This window comes from Plectropomus leopardus, chromosome 13 (genome assembly GCF_008729295.1).
Source record: "Plectropomus leopardus isolate mb chromosome 13, YSFRI_Pleo_2.0, whole genome shotgun sequence".
Classification (NCBI taxonomy): domain Eukaryota; kingdom Metazoa; phylum Chordata; class Actinopteri; order Perciformes; family Serranidae; genus Plectropomus; species Plectropomus leopardus.
Genome location: NC_056475.1, coordinates 16,266,196 through 16,287,410, shown reverse-complemented (window position 1 = coordinate 16,287,410; position 21,215 = coordinate 16,266,196). Strand labels below are relative to the sequence as shown.

General features: G+C 39.3%; 1 protein-coding gene across 1 annotated transcript in view; it reads left to right on the top strand.

The window, feature by feature from the left end:
* The window catches only part of cpeb4b (cytoplasmic polyadenylation element binding protein 4b), a 45,482-nt gene that overhangs the window by 3,989 nt on the left and 20,278 nt on the right, over positions 1-21,215 (top strand). Inside the window, exons 3-4 of the mRNA XM_042498669.1 lie at positions 12,760-12,850; positions 20,556-20,606. Coding sequence (XP_042354603.1) covers positions 12,760-12,850; positions 20,556-20,606 — 142 coding nt within the window. The remainder of the gene's footprint in view (positions 1-12,759; positions 12,851-20,555; positions 20,607-21,215) is intronic.

Genomic DNA, 21,215 nt, shown 5'->3' with positions numbered 1-21,215 from the left:
TTTTTTAGACATGGGGGGAGGGTATGGATTTACATGATGCATTTGTTACCGTGTTAGCTTCAAGAGAAGTCGTCGGGCTCTGTACTTCCACAGCTGTGCGTCTCTGATGATGACTAATGTGGCTCTGTCACTGCAGTGGTGTGTGCCACGTATATGAGCTGGGGGCTTGGAGTGAGGAGTGAGGAGTGGGGAGTGGGGGAGGCATCATTGATGGAGAGGAAAAGATGGGGAAAGGGAATTACAAATGGGGAACGTGAGAGAGGGTGCAAGCAGATGGGATGAATGGATGACCAAGAAAGACAGTGACTGTAAAGGAAAATCCTGACACAAGCAGACATCATCATTGGATTTCTTTTATTCCGTCCAGTAGCAAAAATAAAAACCCACAGGTAATACTGTGGATTTATGGCCCGTGCTTAATACCCAATGATTTTTTCAGGATTACTGCTTTATTAATCACCTAGGTCGTGCCTGCCATAGCCTAGCAACTCGTTTTCAAAATGCAGGCCTATTCATAGTGTAATTTGGATGGCCACTCACAATGAATATGGCTTGAATAATTGTATTATCACATGGAGAAAACAGCTGATAAGATTGATGGAAAGAGGTAAAGGTAGCATGGAGATAAATTCATCTTATTGATCTGGCTCATGATTGATTGTGTTGGTTGTTACAAAGAGGTGGGGATGAAGAAAAGAAGGTTGCTATAGCTCTAGCTAAGCCTGATGACCTGATGAAAGACTTCTTGAAACACTTAACATATCCTTTATCTTCTTACTTTTGGACAGTCTTCCCTTTGCTCTGTCAAATTAACTTCTTTTCAGTCATGGGTACTTGATCGCCATCGGTTCCTAATGTCATCTTGAATGGAGTAGACAGTATTAAATTGTCTAAATGATTGCTTGCCTGTGTTGTTTCAGCTGTCTGTCAATAGCCCTAACAACATTACTAATTGGCCTTAGAGACCACCAGTAAGGGGTGACTTCATTTCCTGGCTATGCCCATCCATGTGACAAGTCCATGTCATAATCCCCATTTTCATTAAGACATGCTTTCAGGAATAACTAATATCCCCAAACCAGCAAATTAAGTCAATTTTAGTGCTAGAAAGTAATGTTTACTGTGACCTTTTTAAGTGTATTCTTATATATACTTGTAATGACTCACAGTGCACCACAGGTCAAAAGATAGAGACATGTCTTGACATGTCTTGGGTATTTTTGCTAAATAAGTACTACCTCTAAGCAGCTATTTTCCTTTAGCTAAAGGCTTAATTGCTGTCGGTAGTCATGGGGTCACGTTCATATCCTCATACCTGTTCCAAACCATTAGGGCCTAATCTTTGTTAACGTTTTGGAGTCATATTTTGGACTCTTACAAACAGCATATTTCAATAAAAATTCACATGGATGGCCTTTTTAGCAACAGTAAATGGCGTTAGGGTATTGATGCTACTAGCTCTGTATTTAGAGTTGTGATTCTGCGATCTTTTTGAGCAGTGAAGAGCCCCTCTTCTTACGTCCCTATGTCAGATTTAAGTTAAAGCTTGCATTACTTTAGCTGCAGTGTGTTTTTTCTTTGTCTTGAATCAGATCAGCTAAAGTAGCACTGTCCTTCTGCCCTCTTGATACTGCAAGGGCAGATGGAGGATGGGCACAGAATGGCTTTACTGTGTGTGTGTGTGTGTGTGTGTGTGTGTGTGTGTGTGTGTGTGTGTGTGTGTGTGTGTGTGTTGTGAGGGATTATGTAAGTAAAACTCATTTACAGAGAACAAGGAATTGATAATATAGGTATAGATTAAAAAAAATATGAAGGTGGCGTTGAAACATAACCTTTAAACTATTGGACTTGTAATTGATAGTTCTGAGGTGATATAAAATGATATTTTGAGAATCAATAGAAGAATTCTCTGCCTCATAGCAGATATTTGGTCTGGCATTGAGCTTGTCTCTGTGTGGCATGCATGTAAAATAATATAAGTATATCAAATTATGAACCCTTTATTAAATGATGTACCATACATCATGTGTTTTTCAGAACCTGAACTGATGGTATTGTTGTACCCCTGTCATTGAATTGGAAAATGTGTCATTTTGATGTGAGCATATAGATCATGTTGCAGCATTGAAGCATCACTATAGAAACCACTGTTAAATTATTACTCAGGCAGCCAAGTGTCGAGTTTATTTGTCAGAGGCCTCCTTGGTGTCATTCAGTCTTTAAGGTCTGTAGACCATTTCATTCTCATTCACTCCCATGTTATTGCCTTTGCTGAAGAATTGCGATAGCCTAAAAAGCTGTACTCAAAATGGTGCTTGTCAGGGCTTGTTGAGATCATGCGCTGTTCAGATGACTGATGACACATGTTGCCTTACACAAGGCACCCCTGGGTTTGGTAATTGAAATACAGTAGCTCCTGTAACTCTGAACTAAACAGACCCCATGAGGAACTGTTGTCACACTGTCTCACTATAAGCCCTCTCCAACTGTCTCCATTTTAGCACTGACACAACAGATGAAGGATGAGTGGCTTTTGCTTTACAATACCCATTTTTGTCTGCCTTTGTGCAATCAAAGTGGGTTCATCATAGTGTCTTTGTACACTTTTGGACTAGATGTGATTGTCACACATGGCTCTACAGAGACAATAGTTGACTCCCATAAAGTAGCACTTTTGTAACATTTCTGCTAGATGCCATAGAGTGCCCCAGTAGTACTAAAACCCGGACAAGAGTTAGCATTATAGCACTTTTGCGTCCCTTGTCTGGAACTCAATGGGTTTTCTCAGTGGATTTTTGGTTAGATGCCTGAAATAAGGTCTGTGGTAAAACAAATTCAAGAGACTTTCACATTTGATCTGTAACATAAAATACATCTGTAAATACCTCACTTTTGATGACGATTTTGATGATTTGAGGATGACTCTAACTTCTGAGTTGGCTGACAGAAAAACATCATCCCAGGGGCACTGTATTAGGAACATGCATCAGAACAGCAATATATCATTGGTAAGGTATGTTATGTTAACAGCAGCAAAAGCAAAGATCTCCATCTCTTTGTCTGCCCACTCTCACAGAGTTTGGCATTATCTGGCAATTGCCTTAGGCCATGACATTCATTTGTGTGTTTATGAGCAAATGTGTGGATATACTTTGAGAGCAAGGCCATATGCCATTTGATGGGTATTTTATCCAAGGTGGTGTACAGCACCATGGCACAGAGAGAGAGAAAATGTTCCAGTGCCGTGGCTGTTGCTGCAGCAGGCAGGGCCATTGCTGTATTAGAGCAGCTTTAGTATTTGGGATGGGCTCCAGGCCAGGCACACTGCTGCTAACTGCTAATACACTGGTCAGCTAGTAGCTAGCCTCGGGCCAGAAATTTGTTTTTTAAATGCCAGGGAGGCCTTCCTCTGTTTTGTGTTTCTCCTTTTTGCTTTTCTTCCTTTCATTCTTTTCCATCCATTAGTTAATCCTGCTCATCCTCGAGGCTGGACGAGGGTGACGTTGGGCGAGAGGCAGGGTACACCCTGGGCATGTTGTCATACAATCACAGGGCTGAAACATAGAGACCGACAACCAGTCACGCTCACATTCACACCTCAGAGCGATTCTTAGAGTACCTAATTTACCTAACTTCATTGGATTGTGGTAGGAAATCAGAGCACCCGGATAAAACCCACGCTAATTTTCTTTCTTTCCTCCCACTCTAATTCCTCACCTGTGAAGTTCAAGGTCAGAGGCTTGCTGCTGTGTTCGGTGTAGTGGGCTCATTCAGTCTCCTAATTCTGGCCTGTGACCAGATCAGGACCTCCAGGGCCTGAGGGCAAGTAAGCCAGAACAGGATATTGTCTCAGTAAGCTACCTGGGTAACTGTTGGTTACAGCTCCCTCCTCACTGTTTGTGTAGCTTAGATATGCAGCAGCCTTGTACAGTGTTGTTATCTGAGGGTGCGTTATTAAACCACCTCTTCAGGTCTGCAGTGGAAACAAATGTTGAGCACCTGTTGCCTGACCTGAGCTTTGTGCTTCTTTTAACCCCAGATTGTTTAAAATGCTGTCTAATCAATATGACAGGTCCTCAGTGGGGCTTGGCGATATGGCTGAAAGTGCATTCACGATAAAAATGTTCATGTCGATCGATATTGATAATTATCTACCAAAAAGGACAAATGATTATTTCTGTTAAGTTTAAAGGCTGATATTTGCTCCTTAGAGAAAGTTGAAGAAACCATGCTGTTAACTGTCAGTCGAACATTTAACAAATCTGAAGTAGATTCAAAATAGCAATCATAAACAACATAAACAATCATATCTTCTGAAACAGCAGGTCAGTCTGTCACGCTTACGTGCTGACTTACCATTAGCATTATATTAGTATACTATACAGCTACTGTTGCTAACATTATGTGGCAAATGTAGTCGCGATAAGACGTTATCCATTGTCAAAACAATCATACTAAAAACAATTTTTTGCACATTTTGAATGTTGTAACGTCAAAATGTTGCTGTGTGCTTTAGTGGCCTGCCAAAGGTGGCGGTCCTCTGATCTTCTTCTTCTATTGCTGCTTCTTAGTCTTCTTTTTCAAGTTAATGACGGGCGCTAACTGGTGTTTAAGGTGCATTACCGCCCCCTCTACGGGGGTATTGGTGGTTTAATTATATGGAGGATTCGTCGAAACCTTTTTATATCACCGTTGAGGAAAATAATTTTGAGATAATTATCTATTCGTTTTATCGCCCAGCATTAGTCCTCAGGCAAGTATCAGAAATCTGTGCCTTTGTTTGGCATGAGATTTCATTGATGAGGACAGGATCGTGCTGATTTTGAAGGAGGAAGCTTCATTCTTTCCAGCTAGCCGTCCTTCCCTTTCACATGGTGTGTGCATGCAAATTCCCTCGCGTGCATGTCCACGAACAAACACTCCAAGCCATCAAGCTGCAGAGGCCCGAGGTTTCAGCCATTACCTCTGGTCCTTGTGACATTGGTGTTAAATGAGAGAAATGTTTTTTAGACTAATGAGCGGCCTGAGCTGAGCTGGCAAGCACATAACTCTGCTGCTCATACAGCCTCATTGTGCCCTTCTCACACCCTTGACAGACGCTCTGAAACAGGAAGAAAGAGAGCTTGTGTGTGTATGCGCACATGCTCATGAGTGCATGAGCCCTAATTAGTCCCTGGCCTATGTCTTCTGCACATGTGTCTTAACAAAGGAAGAAGACAAAGCAGAGTCTATGTGGAAGTGTCATTTTGTATTTAGCCTAGCTCACTGCATGTAATAAAACAGTCAGATCAGTCTAATCCCCAAGCAGACACACGCACACGCACACACACACACGCACACACACACACACACACACACACACACACACACACACACACACACACACACACACACACACACACACACACACCATTCAGCCATTCAGTCATTCAGCCATTTAGCCAACACTGTGTAATAGGTTGTTTCTGACAGTTGGGGGTATTTATTGTCGTAGCAGGTCTTTGAAATACTTTGACCAGGAAGAAAGATAATCACAAGAATCAAAAGCTCAACCTGCTTCCTTTTCCTGACCTCCTTTCTTCTCTTTTATTCTTTGCCTTACCTTACTACTCGCTCTCCCTCTCTATATCATCCCCTCTCTTTCATCTGCCATTTTCCCCTTCCCTTCTTTGCTCTGGGCTTCCTCCCTCTCCCTGTTGTCTCAGGGATGTGATTAGATGAACAAAAAACAAGGGGAAAAAATAACTGCCTTCTCACAAATTAATGTTAGCTGGATGGTGTAATAATCTTAAGCCCCTAAAAACCTTAATAATGATACTACACCCTTATTTTCTCATGCGCTTTACTGTGCGACTTTTTCCACTCAACTTCCATTTTTCATTAACAGGTAGGTGACATAGATGATTAATGTTGGAGTTAATCACCCACAGTGTGCTGTATTTAATCATTCTTTACTCCCCTACATGTCATCGAAATCTGTTGGAGGTTGCGCTCTCTGTTTTGTAGTATTTCTCAAAATAAAACCTGTCTAGATTTTAGAGGCTTTGGCACTTTGCAAGCAATCTGATCTACATTGTTATGTTAATTTTCAAGTTTAATTTTGTAAGTTTTCAGGTAGGGTTTGTGCAGATACTTAATATAATCATCTATCATGAATGTGTGACAGCCAACTAGGGACATGGGAAGCTGGGGATATGGGAAGACAAACAACATTTAAAGCCCTTTGCCCGTCAATTTACCATTTAGTCTGACAAAATTATTTTCTAAATAAACCAGTGAATAAATTAGTCTCTCAAACATCAGAGAAGAATGAATATTGCCCACCACAATATACTAGAGTCAAAGCTGATGTCATCATATTGTCTTATTTTGTCGGACTAGCAGTTGAAAATGCAAAGATATTTAGAATAAAATAACGTAGAGACAAAGGAAACCAGCAAATCCTCACACTTGAGAAGCTGGAACCATTAAATGTTTGGCATTTTTGCCTGAAAAACTTAGTGAATAAGATTTAAAGCAACAAATGTTGTTTGATATAGATAGACAAAAGGGTAGGTTAATGTTATGTGTTTCATCTTGCTAGATACTGGTAGTGGTAGATATGACTAGCCGATGTTTTGTTAGCATCCAGTCAGCAAGACCAGCTTGTCTTTGTTCAGGTGACTGTGTAGTTGGAATTTTTGCTTGTACGTAGATCTGGAGGTACTGTACCCATCCGTTTGTAAATTGGACACGGGCCTCCAGTGATTTAAATTTTTTCAATTCCTAACAGGTGTAGGCGCTAACACAAAAAACACCAGATAGATATCGGTGACCATAATGGGTGGCAAGCTGTCAAGGTCCTTGACCAATTTATATCTTGTATTCGTAAGGATTGATATTATTAATTTATCTCAAAACACCAATAAATGAACCTATAGATCAAGATTATTGAGTGAATAACCCAGCTCAGAGTTCATGCCTCTTAAAATGGCAACGCAGGATTTCTTTTCATGTGTGGATGCATATTCTCTGATCGACTGAGCACACACGGCCTCTTTTCAAAGTGATGATTTCAGATTTGATGATCCATTCATCATGTTTTTTAATCCCGGGTTTCTGGAGCAGGTCAGTACACATTTGTTGATCCAGGGTCAAACATTCAAAATGGTGACGGGGTTCGGTAGAAGCACTTTGCTATTATCGATCCATCATGCAGGTTTTTATTGATAGTCACAGTTAAAAAAAAAGGGGGTTGTGTCTGGCTGTTTTGATCCATTTAGCTTTATTGGGTCATGGTTATTATATTTTTGCTGCTTACCCACATATGCTGGGCAACATTTCACTGTTGCCTGCAAATAATACAGTATGTATTGCCATGTCCTCTGTGTTTTCTCCGATGGCCTTGGGTAAGCATGGCAAGCTTTCATAGATACATATGATGTCGACTGCACTGTAAATTGTGTGTGTCTTGCTTGCAGCTAATCTGTTTGTGTGTCTCTACATGTGACGTGTGGCCATGACTCTGTGTGTGTGTGTGTGTGTGTGTACTTGTGCCCTGCAATCTGTCAGGGATGAGTACTTCGTTGGTCAGCTGGCCAGTTGTTGAGAGAGAGAAGGATGCACGAATCTGATGATTAATCACCCTCTGCACCTCTCCAGGCTAATGCTTAGCAACTGCAGAGCACACAGCCAGGCCTCATGTCCGCCATACTGAGTTCATCTCCTCCACAAAATGAATTCCTTTTCTCCTGAAACAGTGTAACAGGATTACCTTGCAGTAGTATTTAAGCCAAAATATAATATAAGAATTACAGTTTTGAAGCTGTTAAAGAAGAAAGACACAAGTACTTTTGAAAATTGACCTACATGGCTCGAGAAAAAAGAAAAGCAGGACTGTGGTATTCACTTTTACTAAAAAGGTAGAAAACCTACAGCTACCAGAATGCACTGTGCTGTGCCATACCAGTTCAACACATCTGTTTGACACAATGGCGACCGACTAGGAACAAATGATTCTGAAACATTTAATGTTTTTGAAAACATTTGAAGTTGGAAATATACAACTCGGTAACAGAATCATGGTTTATAGTTTATCAGCGCTGCTTAGTTTGATTGCAGCTTCCATTTTCACTGAGCAGGAAGCAGTTCATAAAAATCACTGCTACAGCTCAAAAAGGGCATTGTATTTGTTTCTGAAAACATTTTAGAAGAGAAATAAGAAGTGCTGTAACATAATCTTGGGTGATATTTGATCAGAACTGTCTAGTTTTACCGTTTGTTTGGATTTCGGTCCAAGTTTGAGAGAGAGAGAGTGTGTCCATGGTGGTGACACTGCAGAAATGCAGAAGAACAACCTGTAGTTCAAGCAACAGTCTGAGAGCCAGTGAAACTCCTATGCAGGATGATGTATTTGACGCCATGTCATCTGACAAAGTTTTGCCAAGGGAAGAGGAAGAATATCTAGTCATTTGTTAGATGGATGGACGTTTACCACAGTTAATCTAAACATACGACCCACATTGTTTTGATATAAAGCTGGTTGAAAAATCCCATCAAAATATCCCTTTATAAGCACAAAAGCAGGTAGAGTTCCTGTTAACTGCTTCTGCTCAATTATCATAGTTTACTACAGATATGCTAGAAATATTGCACTTGCTGCTATACCTATCTGTGTTTGCCTTGGGTAATGTGTTTATATTCCTGCCTATGCTCAGTTATACACACTAGTGGTGTATACTTCCAACAGTAACTAGTCCTTCACTTGTTTCTGCTTCCCTTGTCTTTGAATGTTTGCTTTATTTGACCTAGAGCAATAGCCTAAGTCCACATAAGATACTGAGGCGGATATGAGAAAATAGTAGACCTAGTCTGGCCTATATCCCTGTGTTGATATTTGTTTTGAGGGAGAGTGTGCACTGGGTGTGTTCTTCTACCATGTCATCTCTGTGATAGTATGTTCCTTCCCTCAGTCAGTGTGGGAAATCTGCACCAGCCAAAATTCTGGTTAAAAAATTTTGGCTACAGCTGCAGATTTTTTGGCTGTTTTATCAGACAGAGTGTGCCAGACATCCAAACACACTCTTTGGCTGATCAGATAGTAAAAGTAGCTATTGGATTTTGGGAGATACTGCAGACTCCAGACAGCAGATGAAAAAGTGAGCTGCCTGCCTGACGCGACCCTTGGATATGTGGTTCATTGACGCAGGTCTGTTTTGCTGAACCCTTTAGCATTTGACCCCTTTGGAGGTGACGGTGAAACAAAGTATGAGCATTTCTTCCTAAGGTGGTTTTGTTTCAGTCCATTCTCAACGGACACTGACCTTATGTTTGTAGCGAGGGTGTGACCTGGTTGCTGGATAAATGAGTACACGCTAGATGTGTTTGTTAGACAAAATGGTGAATGGAAAGAGTGATTGACTTATACAGATAGGTTACTTAGACACGTTGGGTAATTCTTGTTGTGCAAAGCCTATCCATTAATCCATTATCAGTCGGGCCGAGGGCAGAGCTGACCAGGCACTGTGGTTGTCGAGCTGTTTTTTTTTTCTTTACTTTATAGGAGAGGTGAATTTGACTTAAAGCTGTACATTTAATTATGTGTCATTTTGTCAGAATTTTTGATTTTCTGTTGACTTCGTACAGCTCATTTTAATTAACAAGCTTTCAAATAATTATATGCTTTCATTCCCACTGTTTAATGTTAATGTGTTGTTTTTAACATCAGCCCACAGTTTTCACTTTTCACACTTTGTTTGCTTGAGACAGATGTGATTTCAGGAAGGCTGTCCATTAGACCTTAATCATATCACGGTCTAAACTGATGCTACATCTGCTTTTTATTTTTCCATTATTTTCCAGGTCCATGGTGTAGGATTTAGGGTGATATATTAGCAGAAATTGAATATGATATAAGAGGTTTATTGTTTAATCACCTGAAAATAATAATTGTGTTTTCATTACTTTAGAGTTACCGTTTATATCTATGTGGTGAGTGGGCACTTGTCTGCAGAATCCACCGTGTTCACTGCCATGTTTCTACAGCAGCCCAGAACGGACAAACCAAACGGTGGCTTTAGACAGGGCCAGTTGTGTGGGAATAATGCAAAAAAATGTCTAATGTGAAACTGTTTTACTCTGTGTTTGTACTGGTTTAAATCACCTGGTCTGTTTATTTTGGCGAGAAAGAGACCTCTTTGGATAATTTGGCTCTTAGTAAAAACTTCCTGAATGTCTGGATCTTGAGTTGTCAGAGAAAAAAGGTGAGCACACATTAGCAGGTGCTCGGCTAATGGCCCATCTGCATCGAGCCAAACAGCTTGGAGAAACACTGATATCTAATGTAAAAGTCATTTATTTAGTTTTTTTTTACCGCTTTTAATAACCTGACTCCATGTTTTTGAGTGAAAAAGACCTCTGCGTATAATTAGTCTCCTGGTCAAAACCTTCTGAATAATGAACCCTGAAAGAAGCCTACACTCTGTTTCCTTTGACCTATGCACCAAATTAAGTTTTTGAACAAAAAACGGTTATGCAGTTACAGCTGTTGAAGCTTTATCATTTATAACACCTCACTTTTCACATGTTTGGTAAGTTTCAAGAGACTTTGTGTCGTGTCATCATCTAAAAGCTCACAGCTCCCTGATTGGTGTGTCAGCATCTTGTCAGGCTCAGCAGATGTTTTCAAGACCTAAATCGTGAGCAAAGACTGTAGATGTATTTCTGCATTGTTATTTTGCAAGCATGTATCTTTATAGTCCAGCAAGCTCCCCTTCTCCCTGCTCTTGTGTTAAATATTTTTACTCTGGTGTTAAATTGCTCGTGTGTATGTGTTTTACAAATAAGGCATCACTGTGTTTACAAAAATGCTAACGCCTGGCTTAGAGTATTGTTTTGACAGTTTCTCAGCAAATAGTTAAAAAACTGGCTCCTACAATGTTAATATCTAAGTATTTCATCATGTTTTATCACGTTTGTTCTTTAAAATAACCAAGTAGTTGATACAGTGGATACAATGGGGGAAAAAAAAGTTTATTTCAGTCGTGACCAGACAGTTAAGAAAAAAAGAAAACATGACTAAACATTTAGTCACGATGTAGAGTTTACTAAACAACTTGTAGCCAGAAGAGTCACTGGCTCAGTGCAGTGTGAGATCTCTGACGCATAAATGAGGAATAGAAAACTTTTTAAAGGTATTTCTGCTTTTAAGGTGGCATTTGAGAATGACTGGAAAAATAGGGAAGAGACAAAGGAAGGTATGAGACAATCGCGTGATGTTGTGGGGACATTTTGCACCAATGGTATATGTAAACAGAGAGGATATGAATTTCATATTGTGGTATTCAGCAGCAGTGTCTGTCTGAATTGTGGTTGTTTTGGATAGAAGGAAACCAAAAGAGTTTTATCAGTTTGTTAACAAGTTGTTGTCAGAGGCTGCATATTTTATTTTGGCTGAGGTGGAGTCACGACAGAAGCCTTATCAGCATGGCACTCGCTGTGTGTCTGTGTGTTTGTTTATGGGCACATGTTTTCAGTGTGTGTGTGCATATTTTATGTGTACACATTTCAATGGGTGTGTGTTCTTCTTACACACATTTGTGTGTGCATACAAACATTTCCAGTATGGTCGCTATGCCGAGGATGCCCTTGTTTTTAGGTGACAAAGCTGTCGCTCAAGAATTGGCTCGGCTCCTGCTTCGTTTCTACTGCTGGTTTTACTGTTGTCTCCTATTATGCTGCCTCGTGTAATGAGGGAATTAACTCTGCTAGTTAGTTAAGTTTGCAAGTAACAAAAACACAGCTAAACATGCAATAACTACGTGAAGAGGGTGATGGTGATTGGGTTTTGAAAATTACAAATAATACCATCAAACAATATAAAAAGAAATTAAATGCTAACAGTGGAAATAACATTTAATCAACAAAGGAGGGTGTGGTAAGAATCCTTGTCGCTCTCAAATGGTTGACATACCTGCGCCATAGAAATATTTCTGCGGGTCTTTCTGAGCTCCAGTTTGTTGGCTTGCAAACCAAACATCCAAGCAGAAGAAAAAAACATTTTTAATAAGGTTTATCCAGCTTCTTTTTATCTTGGTTTTTACATCAGTTTGCAGAATATATTAGTGAGTCACTTGAGATTCCACTTATGTGAAACTAGGGCCCGCTCCTAGTTTGTTTTGTTTGTCACTCCTGCTATTTAGGCCAATGCCAAAAGTGTCAGAATCTTAAATTAAGATTCCCATCATGCATTTAAATCCTCACTATATTTCGGTTTTGCATTTATTTGAAACAAGGTAACTATTAATTGACGAAAAGTAAATGGGGTGTCATCTCTTTTGTATTTCTCTTTTAAATAAACTCAAGCTAAAGCAAGATTGAAGTGAAAGCCCTTCATAAATAGCCAGAAGCGCATGGGGCTGCTGGGGCTTTGATAAACTTTTTTTTTTTTATATATATATAATAGCAGACCTTGGTCCTGAGTATTCAGGCTGGGTTTAGTGATGTGTTCAGAATTGCAAAGCAGCATGTTTTTTTGGTGTAATTTAAGTTGAATGCTGTTACCTTGTTTTGCATGCGCACTTTGGCCAGCTTGGGTTAATTGAGGCAATGTTACATTAAAAGATGGAGGTAAATCAAATTGCTCCACTTGCTCCCATGGACCAGTTCATCTCTGAAGACTGCTATAAAATTAGATATTTTTTTTATTCTTTTATAATGCATGTTTTTGAAGCAGGGAAAGAAAACTAAATGGTGTTTCTCCTCTTTCTCTCCTCTCTTCAGGAACGCACCAGGTCATTTGACAGCTTCAACATGAACACACTGGAGAGCTCCCTGATTGACATCATGAGGGCTGAGCAAGACACCCTGAAAGGTGAATATGCCAATCAAGAACATAAAACACTAAGCAGACTACTAGTAATTTTTCATAGTTTGAGTTATAATTCATAGAGCTTAACATAAAGACAAGCTGTGGACAAAAACAACATTGATGTTTGAATTTAATAGGGCTGTAACTGACTTAGAATTATGCCAGTTGAATCAGACATTGCTGTTCAATATGAATGTTCAGCGATTTTTTGTAGACAAAAAGCAGGAGACTGTCGTACTAAGTTGCTGTGAGCTGTAATCTTATTGCTTCTAAGCAGAGGAGAGAAGATAATGTTTTCTCCAAACATTATAATTCAGAGTTTCTCTTCCTCTGTGTCACTGTCTGCATCTATGCAGCAGCATTTACCAAAGAGTAGCATTAAAGCCAAGAACACTCACTCCGCTCCAAATCTGGGAAGCAAAACGTTCCTAAAAGTACCCTGACTAATAAAAACAAAACAAAATGACTGCTCAGTCTCAGTTGAATGAGGGGTCCCTGACTGATGATTCAAATAGTTGATTTTCTAGGGACAGCCCTAGAATTTAATTCATACATGATCTAGACATAATGTAGTTTTAAATAAAAGTTGAATGACCTGAATGTGTGTACTCCACTGGTGTATTTTACTACTATAGCCCTTCTTCTCTAGGTACATTTTTAGCACACAAGTGATGCACAAATGATATATACCACACAGAATAGAGTGCACCAGGGATGGCGTTTTTCTCTGGGCCAACGAGAAAGTTAACGTCACCCTGGTTCCCTAGTCAAAAAGCCTGTAGGTTTTTTTCCATAGGATTCTGGATTATTGCAGAAATTAAACTCTGTGGTGAACAAACGTTAATGATACTTACATGTTTTGTCTAGCAAGATGATCTTCACAAATGTACACAACTTTTAGGGTTTAAAAAATAGATTTTTTATGGGCTTTTTATGCCTTTATTGATAGGACAGATAGGGTGTGAAAGGGTGAGAGAGAGGGGATGACATGCAGCAAAAGGCAGAGGCCGGAATTGAACCCACAGCCGCTGCGGTGAGGTCGAAGCCTCTGTACATGGGGTGCCAGCTTTACCAACTGAGCTACTGGGTGACCCCAGATTTAGGATTTTTAAACCCTAGATGTCATCACCAGACGTACAGAGCCAGTGTTAGGCTATAAATGAAATACGCTACAGTCGCATGAGTTAACATGAAAACCACAACATGGCTGTAAAGCTGTGTTCAGGGTAGCTTGGTGTGATGATGCTCTGTAGTCTCATTTAGCTACTTGTTAGCAACTGCCTTTTTTAAGACACATAAAAGCCTCATAGTTTACAAGTGAGATATTTACTGATGTATTTTATGTCTTAGAACAAAACGTGAATGTTTCTTAAGCTTATGTTAACCGCAGACATTATTTTAGACGTCTAACCAAAACCCATTAAAAAGACTCATTACTCTGACAACTTAAATTTAAAGCTCCACAAATAGTAAGTCTTCACAAATCTTGGCAAGCACCTTTAATGGATTGCAGAGTGTTATGGAAACATACATTACAAAAATGATTAATATTACATGTAAATCAACCTACTCTTTCATAGATCAACATTAAACATATGTGATAAAGATAAAAATAAGTGTGCGTTATAACTGTATCCAATTGGCCAAGCATCCGGTAGGAGTGTTACACTTCAAGGTAGAGCTGATAACTGCTCATACACACACACACACACACACACACACACGCACATATTTATTCACAATTTAACACCAATTCTTAGCAGTTTCACTTCCTCCACAGATCAGATGTCTAGACATTGTGTCTTCCTTTAGTGTTGTGTTCAACAATAATAAGAGAGGTCAACTCACACCTCTGTCTTCCTCTTCCTTTTCTTTCCTTCCCACTCTGAATTTAAAAAAAAAGGTTTCTCACTTTTGAGAGAATTCATCACAATAAGTCTGACCTCTTTTTCTCGTGCATTTTGAGAAGGAGACGCAGAGAGAATACAGGGCTGATGGAAGCTTAGGCTTTGTATTTAAGAGGGGATTTGTGAGAGAGATGGAGGCACTTCCACTGATCTGAACTCAAGCGTTTGGCCATTATTAGTTTCTTATGATCACTCTCATTTTAAAAGATAATAACAGTTTTCATAACCCAATAGTCAGAAATAGTGTGAATTTGTTGATGTGTATCCATTAATAGCAAGTCAAATCAGAATGAGCATATTTTCCACATCTTGCCTGTAAAAATTGTGAGAAGGAAACACTTGGCTTGTTATCAAACAGAGCCTCTAAACTGATGTAGGCCGTAGGTGTACAGCACCTTTGCACCTTTAAATAGATATAGTCTGTTTCATTTCTGGTTCAGTGCAAATCCCTGTATTCTTGGTCTTTGAAACGCTCTACTGTATCATTACTGTTGTGCTTTTTACACGTGCGTACACTCAGGGATATATTCAGAAAGAATGGATTGCGGCCGCTGCAAGCAACATGAATTGCGCATCACTTGCAACAGCTGTCTGTCCTGTCTCAAGTTTGAATTCACAAAGGATATTGCGCTACAGTACAAATATACCTAGAATGTTTTGCAGCTGAGGGCAGATTGCCATTTTTTGGGTCTCATTGCACTTATCTATGTGTATCTATAAGTATAAATGTTGCCTTTGCAAGAGAAAGCAGAGGAAAATAAAAGGAGGAGGTGCCGACGCATTTTCAAAACTTCAGGCAAGGAATTAAAACGTAGCAGACAGAAACAGGAATTTGAGATGTCATTTCTGTCAGTGTTGTTGGTGTTTTCAAATGCACACCATCAGACTGTAAAAAAAGATGGTGTAATTTGGGCATCAGTTACCACTAACTCTCTTAAAACACTTCAAATCTCCCTGTTACTGTAAGTTGCTGTTAGTGCAGATGTTTGTGAATAGGACTGTTTTTGCAGTGACGCTCATTTGCAAATTTAGATACAAACACAAAGTGGCTATCGGCTTGGCAGTGCAGTAAAGGGTACATTTCACCTTTTGCAGGTACTCTAACAATTACTCAATGTTTTTGACTTGCTTGTTTTGCAAGTTTAGTGGCTGCAAAAGCCAAACTATCCTTGTGAAATCTTACCTTGATGAAAGTTATAATGTTCATTTTTTTTAAACTGAAAGAGATTAGATGATTCAACTATCTGATCATTGTGGTGGCTATAGTTTGTCTTGCTGTTGCACTGTTAGCGTTATAAACTTACACTCATTGGTATGAATTGGGGGGGTATTTGATAGGTAGACCAAACTAAAACTAGTTAGTTTATGAACTGGAAAGTGAGAATATTCTAAACATTACAAAGTAGGAGCCAACACTTGTAATCGTCTGAAAAAGAGAATCATCCACTGGATATTGGACTCTAGCTGACTTGGATTGTTGATTAATAGAGACTAGGCAGTGTCTGTTATTGGCTGAATGGTGTTAGGCAACATTCGTCAATGGTAACTCAGAAATGGGTTATTGAATACAGCAGGCAGTCAGTGTTTGTTGTTTTAGAGGGCGTAACTGACAGTAATTATAGGAAGAGAGAGCTGAGCTAACAAGAAGTACTGTGGCCAATAGTAGCTGTTGGTTGAGTAGGGAGTAACCTGTGGGAGAGTTTCTGGTAATTACTATTGTTTTAAAGGTAATATCTTTGTTTTTTCAAGGCTTTAAAGGATTTGGGTGTAGAGTTTAAGTTGTCAGCTATATTCCTTCATAATTTAGTAGGCCACAGGGCTTAATCCTACATGACTACTACACAACCTTTTGGTCATCATAGTTTAATAACTGCTTAACTTAACTTAACTTAACTTAACTTAACTTAACTTAACTTTAACTTAACTTTAACTTAACTTAACTTAACTTAACTTAACTTAACTTAACTTAACTTAGTTTTTCTTTTCTAGTCATGTAGAGCAGTGGTGGAAAGTAACTTGGTATATTTACTGAAGTACTGTACTTAAGTACAATTTTGAGGTACTTGTACTTAATTTAGTATTTCTGTTTTATGCAGCTATCTACCTTTACTTCAGCGGAGGAGTATTATACTTTGTATTCCTCGAAATTTATTTGACACTGATAGTTACTTATTACTTTTTATATTTAAAACATCTGATATACTTATATGATATAATGCATTCAGTACCATATTAATAACGTACTTAGTAGTCTACAAAGTATCTAAAATTGGCTCCACGTAAAAAAAAATCTACAAGATTAAAATGCTCTTAGTGTGGTTAGTGATGAACACAGAAGAATATGGTATTCTGTAAAAGTATAACACTGAAAGGAGCCATTCTGCATGATACATACTTTTACTTTTGATACTTTAAGTACATTTTGCTGAGAATACTTGCACTTTCACTTAAGCAGCATTCTGAATTTAGAGTTTTTACTTGCAATGGAGTATTTTTTACTTTAACTTTTGACTACTTCCTCCACCACTGATGTAGAGTATGTCTTCTTTTTGAACCATTAAATGTTACTGTGCAGAAAATGAAAACCAAACACCAAACGTGCATAAATCCTTGATCTTCTTCTATGTCGCTATAAATTCCTATATGGTCTTCAAAGTAAGGCCCAGGGTGTGTGTAAAAACACACATACATACCGGTTTCCCTTGTAGAATAACAAGATGAGTGAAAACTCTGAGCTCCAGACATTTTACTACCACCTCGTATTTATTTCAGCCCTCTCACCCACTGGGCTCAGCCACATCCAGCTGTGATCTAATGTTCTGCTGTCAAACCTTAGTAAATCTTCCCTCAATATTAAGAGAGGAAGACTGGAAGGTTACCTCATTAGCCACGTTTTGGTGTCTTAGCTGCAGCCATGCTGGCATAGATCCCTGCGCAACTAGATTAGATCCAAGAGCTTGGCACCTGAAGACAAAACAAGTTTCCTTCCAAATTGAAAACCCACAAGCTTCTGCTTCATTAGGAATCAAACCATGTAGGGTTTGGAAAATTATGAAGTATTGTTGAACCCAACTTCCTATAGTAGTTGTGAATGTTGTGTCTATTTGCCACTGCTCTGTTTATCTTTGCTGAGAAAAGATAGGCTGCCCTGGCGCTGATAATATGTGAAATTAATCTTGTATCGTTTCAGTTCATTCTATGCTTTGTCCAATGTATCGCATTAAAACATGTTTATCTTTTCTCTCCTCTCATTTGACCTTATTTTTTCAGCCATCCTCCTCAGATTTGTTCTTATACAGTGCCCCATTCTTTACTGCTTTCACATGATGCATCATGCCATATCTCATCCCACACTCCCTATCTTTTTTTCATGTCTGTTAGCCCTTGGTCTGCTACAAAATATTATTCTGTTTATTCCTTGTTTTCATAATTACAGCCCAGGCTTGTACACTGCTTTGCCAAGTGTAGCAGTGACTTAAGTGAGTCCTTTTCTTTCCCCCTCACAGCAAAAGTAAAAAGAAAAACATAATTACAGCACATTTTCTTTGAGCGCTGACTCCTCTCCAGGCCAAACTGTCCCTTGCTCCCTCCTGTTCTCTGTCACATACATACAGGCATGCACACACAAGTCTAATAAACACAGACAGCATGCATACACAAGCACATTTAGCTACACAAAAGCTGAGCACAAATTTCTCATTCCAACACAACATATTGAACAAAGTGAGCACGATGAAGCAAGGGAACAGGCGAGACAAAATGTCTACAGTAGAAGTGGCTTTGAATCGCTTCCAGCATTGTCCTGACTGACAGAAAGGATCCCTCTGTTCAGCCACCATGCACACAAAAACACACACACACACACACACACACACACACACACACACACACACACACACACACTCACAACTTTGTTGTGTGTGCTTGTGCATGCATGTGCTTAAACTGTTAACTGCACTGTACATGTACGCAGCCAGCAGCTTGCAAATAAGGTTCACAGAGCGGGCACACACCACCCTGCAGACACAGGGATGTGGTGTGCTTACGTGCCAGCGCACTTGCTCCTCAGATACTATTAAAGGCTCTTAAAATCCAATATGAAGGGTTGTGCTCAGATGGACTTTGATTTCGGGTGGTGCACCTATCAGCTCATATATTACAAAGCTAAATTACAGAGGGAGATAAACTGTTGAATTTTGCCGTGCAGTCTGGAGAAATTGAGCTTGACTGCTTAATCTGGGTTTGGTTGCCACTTTAATTTTTATTTTTTATTAAACTGAGCATTTTATTAAACGAGAGAACTTGTTTTGATGCCTATATTGCCCAGACATTAATGACCGTGCTGGAGTGTATGAATATGTGTAGCTTTGTATAGTCCGAAGCTATGGGTGGTGCGTCCTGGTTTCTGAGGTCTGCATTTGTTTTATGCACCACATCTACTGAGTTCTGTGGGCTCAATAGGCGAAGTGTGGGGGAGGGGCCTGCAGATTTTCATGTGACCGAGGCATCGGAATGCACCAATCACAGGGCTGTCCGGACCCATACAACAATGGTAGTACTATTTGAGCTCTTTCATCTCATTATCCCTCTGCAGCAAGCGGGCCTTGCATAACTTTGAAGCTTGTTTGGCATCATAACATGTATTTGTGTGGGTGCGGGTGTGTTTATGCGTGCGAGACGGGCCTGGCAAGTGGCTCAATGTAAAATGTATGATATGAGGCTCAGAGGAAGAGAGAAAGAGGCAAACAGAGGGAAATGGAGGTCAATAAGAGGAAGAGAGAGAGATGGTTGGTGTCCCACAGATGTAGTCTCTAATGAGATTGATGTGAAAGCAACACTCAGTGTTCTCATATCTGTTAAAGCCGCAGCCTATTCTGTGTGAACACTCTTAATGAACTGTCTGAAACACACAATGTTCAACATGTTCTTCTGTACAAATCTGCTCTTTCAAACCAGATCCTTGCCCTTTAATTTGAAAATATGTCCTACATTGTTAAAGAACTGTTCTAATATTGCTCATCAGCGAAATAAAGCTCTGCACATGTAGCAGTAATCAAGAGTGTTGCCATTGTCATGGCCTTTTACCAAAATTACAAACTGCTTAACTGGTTGTGGTGCATTTTCCTCTGAATATTTGTCTCTAGTTTTTGTGATTGCCATTTGTACTTTGTCATAGACATGTTTTGTTCTCTCATATCTCAAATTGGATGTTAAAGGTTACTTATACGATATTCAGAACATTAATATAGAAGCTACAAAATAACCGCTTGTAATGAATGTAATGGAGCACAGAATGAAGTCACGGTCCCGCTGTGTGTTTTAACCTGAGCTTCTCTGTTCTTTGTTGTGGTAGACGGTCCTATGATGGTAGACACGCATGTATGTGTCTGCAGTCATGTGTGTCCCCCAATGGCTAGCTTTACCTTGCTGATCTACATTTCTCATATAAGGAGGGTAATGATGATATTGGAAGGGTGTTATGTCAGAGGCATAGTGCCCACCCTCCAGTGCCCCGTTTAACTCTGATTGTTCTGCCAGTACAGTCGCTGTTGTTCAGCCCTTTTTATCGAGTTAGCTCTTAACTGCTAGCTGCTGGCTGAGCCAACTCTTTCTGGGGCTATGCAGTCATCAAAATAGAAAAATCAAAGAGATTTTTTGTTTAAATTATGGATCATAGCATAAAACAATGATCTGATAATGGATTTATTTTAATATCTTTATCTTTACCCCTCTATGTGTTACATATAGTCAAATGTAAGCCCCATCAGGTAAATGTCTCTGCTCTGTGTCCTCTTTTGCAGGTCGTCTGGGGTTCCCTCATCCAGGTGGAGACAACCCTCTGCCCCTTAATGGTATGTATGGCAACGTACTTGTCAAAAGGAGTGTGTGCAAAATTTAATATACATAACTATCCTGACATGAAAAATAAAATCCAAAAAGGTTATCCTTGAAAACAGTGGTTCCCAACTGCTCCAGTCACAGGTTCCAGATTTCGAGTCAATAGTTCAAGGTCCACACATTATAAATACCACATATTCTATTTTATCTCACAAAATGTAAATTACACGTTGCCTTAGAACACAGTGAAATAAAATGTGGCAAGAATTAAGTTCAGTTACTTAAAATTTAGTAAATAAAAAGCTCTCCACCAAAAAATTACTGTACTTCAAAATAAAGAAGTTTTTTTTACAAACTTGACAAGTTGTTACAAACTTGACAAGCTTGTTCAAGATAAACATGTTCACTTGTGGTCCATTCAGAGTGACCCTTTTTTGGGCCATGACCCGCAAGTTGGCAACCGCTGCTTTAAAACAAAACTTAAATGTCAAGCTTGTTTTGAATGGTGTTTTCCTTCAATCTAAAATTAGTCATCATAGTCAACTTCTCATTAATCTAAAAATGTTTCCACCTGACAGTCTAAATAAAAAGTAAAAAAACAATATTTATAGTTCCTGTGGTGA